The sequence below is a fragment of the Hippopotamus amphibius genome, chromosome 9 (assembly GCF_030028045.1).
Source record: "Hippopotamus amphibius kiboko isolate mHipAmp2 chromosome 9, mHipAmp2.hap2, whole genome shotgun sequence".
Classification (NCBI taxonomy): domain Eukaryota; kingdom Metazoa; phylum Chordata; class Mammalia; order Artiodactyla; family Hippopotamidae; genus Hippopotamus; species Hippopotamus amphibius.
Window position 1 is genome coordinate 44,741,184 of NC_080194.1, and position 2,769 is coordinate 44,743,952.

At 47.7% G+C, this 2,769-nt stretch overlaps 1 protein-coding gene across 1 annotated transcript; it reads right to left on the reverse strand.

The window, feature by feature from the left end:
- Positions 1-1,504: 1,504 nt before the first annotated feature.
- Positions 1,505-2,473, reverse strand: LOC130860868 (olfactory receptor 2AT4-like). The gene has a single exon (XM_057749410.1). It carries the CDS (start codon positions 2,471-2,473, stop codon positions 1,505-1,507), a length of 969 nt encoding a protein of 322 aa, XP_057605393.1.
- Between the last annotated feature and the right edge of the window lie 296 nt (positions 2,474-2,769).

The following is a 2,769-nucleotide window of genomic DNA, read 5'->3' on the forward strand; positions in this document are numbered from 1 at the left end:
AGTACCCTGTAGCTGGTTTGTTGTGCTTATAAAGTTACTCTCTTGCTTCCTTTCCCCCTGAAAAGGAAAGCAACAAGGGTCAGGGCCATTATGCCTCTATCTTAGGGTACATGTGTGTGAGTTGCTAGCAGCCAACGCTCAGCTGCCGGAAGGCAGGCCACTAACTGTGTCCACTACAGTCCATCCCTCGAATCTCTTGGATTCATTGGCTTATCACAAGTTCACCCCATTTGGATTCTCATTAGTCACAGTTTCAAGGGAAATTTCTAAGAAAAGGATTAGTTGCACGAACGATTGCCCCACTGCTGCAGTCAGTCCCAAGGCTGCAAGTGGTACGTATCATCTCTCTCCTCTGCACCCATTCTAGATTCCCTTCCCCTTCCCTTCACATTCAATCACTTCAGTGGGTCGAGATGGATGCGCTTCTAGCGTGACCTGGACCCTCATCCTTAACAGTTCTGAGCCCCTGGTTACTCTGCCTCATCAAGCTATGGTGGCTTTAATTGTCCACTAAGAGTCAAAATTGGAAGAAACAAGAAACGCTTACTTGCCTGAGTGCCGCCCTCCCAGCCCCCATTACATAAGAGTGGTTTTACTTCCTCCTGAAGATCACAGTCAATTGCTCTCGTAAATACGGTAACTCCTTTTTTTTGACTGCGGGTCTACTTGCACAGCGAGCTTAAAAATGACCAGACAGAAGCTGTAGCTTTAAATTTAATGAGATTCACTGTGTCTCCTGTTGAATCAGGACTGCTTAATCCACAGAGGCCAGAATCGTCCGGGCCAGAAGCACAAATCCCCCAGATGGGTCACTGTGGGTAATGGTGAGTGGAGCCACGCTAACTTCCATCCACTGGTTCTTGGCAGGAAGCATCACTTTTTAATAGGCATCCAAGCTGAAAATGGATCCATCCCATTGGACAGGCACATGGACCCTATTACCACTCCCTGACTGGAGCAGCTAGTGGTTTACTTATGCAACCATTTCAAGCTTCCCACCGGACTATATTGCTGGTACATGAGTATTTGCTAACAAACAAGCAATACCAAAGCCAAAAACATAAGAACTTAGAGGAGAAAATTTTAACATTGAATGAAATGCTAACTTCTTGGTTCCCACAGGCCCCTTTGCTTCTCTCTGTCCTAGCACCTTATATTACTTCTCTGGGTCTGACTCCCCAGTTAAACTATGACTACCTTGAGGGCAGCAATTGTGTATGGTTTATTTCTGTCTTTAACAGACCTAGTAAAGATTTTTACTATAAATGATTGGATGATCAAATTTTATTCATCACATTAATGACTGATGAAAATTGCGAAAACTAATTATTCTAATAGCACCAGCGGGATGACTTCTTGATCCAGTATTTGAGGACCAGGTTTTAGCTGTGTGCTCAACTTAATGAAGTCAATTTGGGTTGCTGTAATTCATTTAAAAATATTTATTGTGTTTATTCTGTGCTGGGCACTGTCATTGGTGTCCAGGGAGCTGAATTAATTGCATTTAAGTATCAAGGGCCCCAGAATTCCCTGGGTCTTGGAAACATGCCATCTTGGTGACGGCTGCTTTGACATCCTTGTTCCTCAGTGTGTAGATGAGAGGGTTGAGGACAGGGGTGAGAATGGAGAACACCACGTTGCCCATGATGTGGAAGTCGAGGGGCAGGTCAGCCCTGTAGGCCACGTAGGCTACAGCAATGGATGAGTAGTAGGTACCAACCACCAGGAGGTGGGAGCTGCAGGTAGAGAAGGCTTTCGAGCGTCCTTCTCGGGAGCTGATGCGAAGCACTGAGGCCAGGATGTGGGCATAGGAGAGAAGCACCAGGAGAAGGGGCAGGAAGGACACCACCATGGCGATGCAGAAGCCCATGAGGGTCTGGGGGGTGGTGTCAGAGCAGGAGGCCTGGACCACAGCCAAGTGGTCACAGAAGCAGTGGTAGATGTGAGCAGTGTTGTCAAAAGCCATGTGGGAGGTTTGCAGCACTGCTGGGATGGGCAGAAGGAGGGCGGTGAGCCAGGCACTGGCTGCCAGTGCAGCATTGGTCCGTGGGGTCATGAGGACAGGGTAGTGCAGCGGGCGGCAGATAGCCACATAGCGGTCATAGGCCATGACCACCAGGATGAAGGCTTCAGAGCAGGAGAAACTGTGGAAAAGGTACATCTGCAGGAAGCAGGCAGAGAAGCTGAGGTAGTGGTCCCCAAGCAAGAATAGGGACAGCATCTTGGGGACGGTAGTTGTGGTGAAGAGGATGTCCAGGGCTGAGAGGTTGATCAGGAAGAAGTACATGGGCTTGTGGAGTCTGGGCTCTGCCACCACAGACACTAGGATCAGGGCATTTCCCACCAGGATGAGCAGATAGATTAAGAGGAAAATCAAGAAGACAAGGAGGAAGAGGGATTTAGGCAGAGAGGGGATGCCCACTAAGTAGAAGACGGGTGAGGAGTCCTTGGATCCATTACAGGTGACTTGCATAGTGAGTCAGGGCTGGATATTTGCAGACAGACACTGGAAACATCAATACATATCTGGAAACCAGAACAATCAGGGAAACATTAACTAGAACATGCATCTTTTTCTTTCCAACTGTGGATCTCAATGCGAACAGTTTTTTTGTACCTGGAATTTCACTGCACAACTAAGATGCCCAGGATGGTGCATTAATGAGCAATGGTTGAAAAACTAGTCCTGTCTGGTGGCAAAGAGAGGTGAACATAAACACCTGAAGGGCTGTCAAAGGGCAGGTACAATATTTACAAAGAACTGGGGGC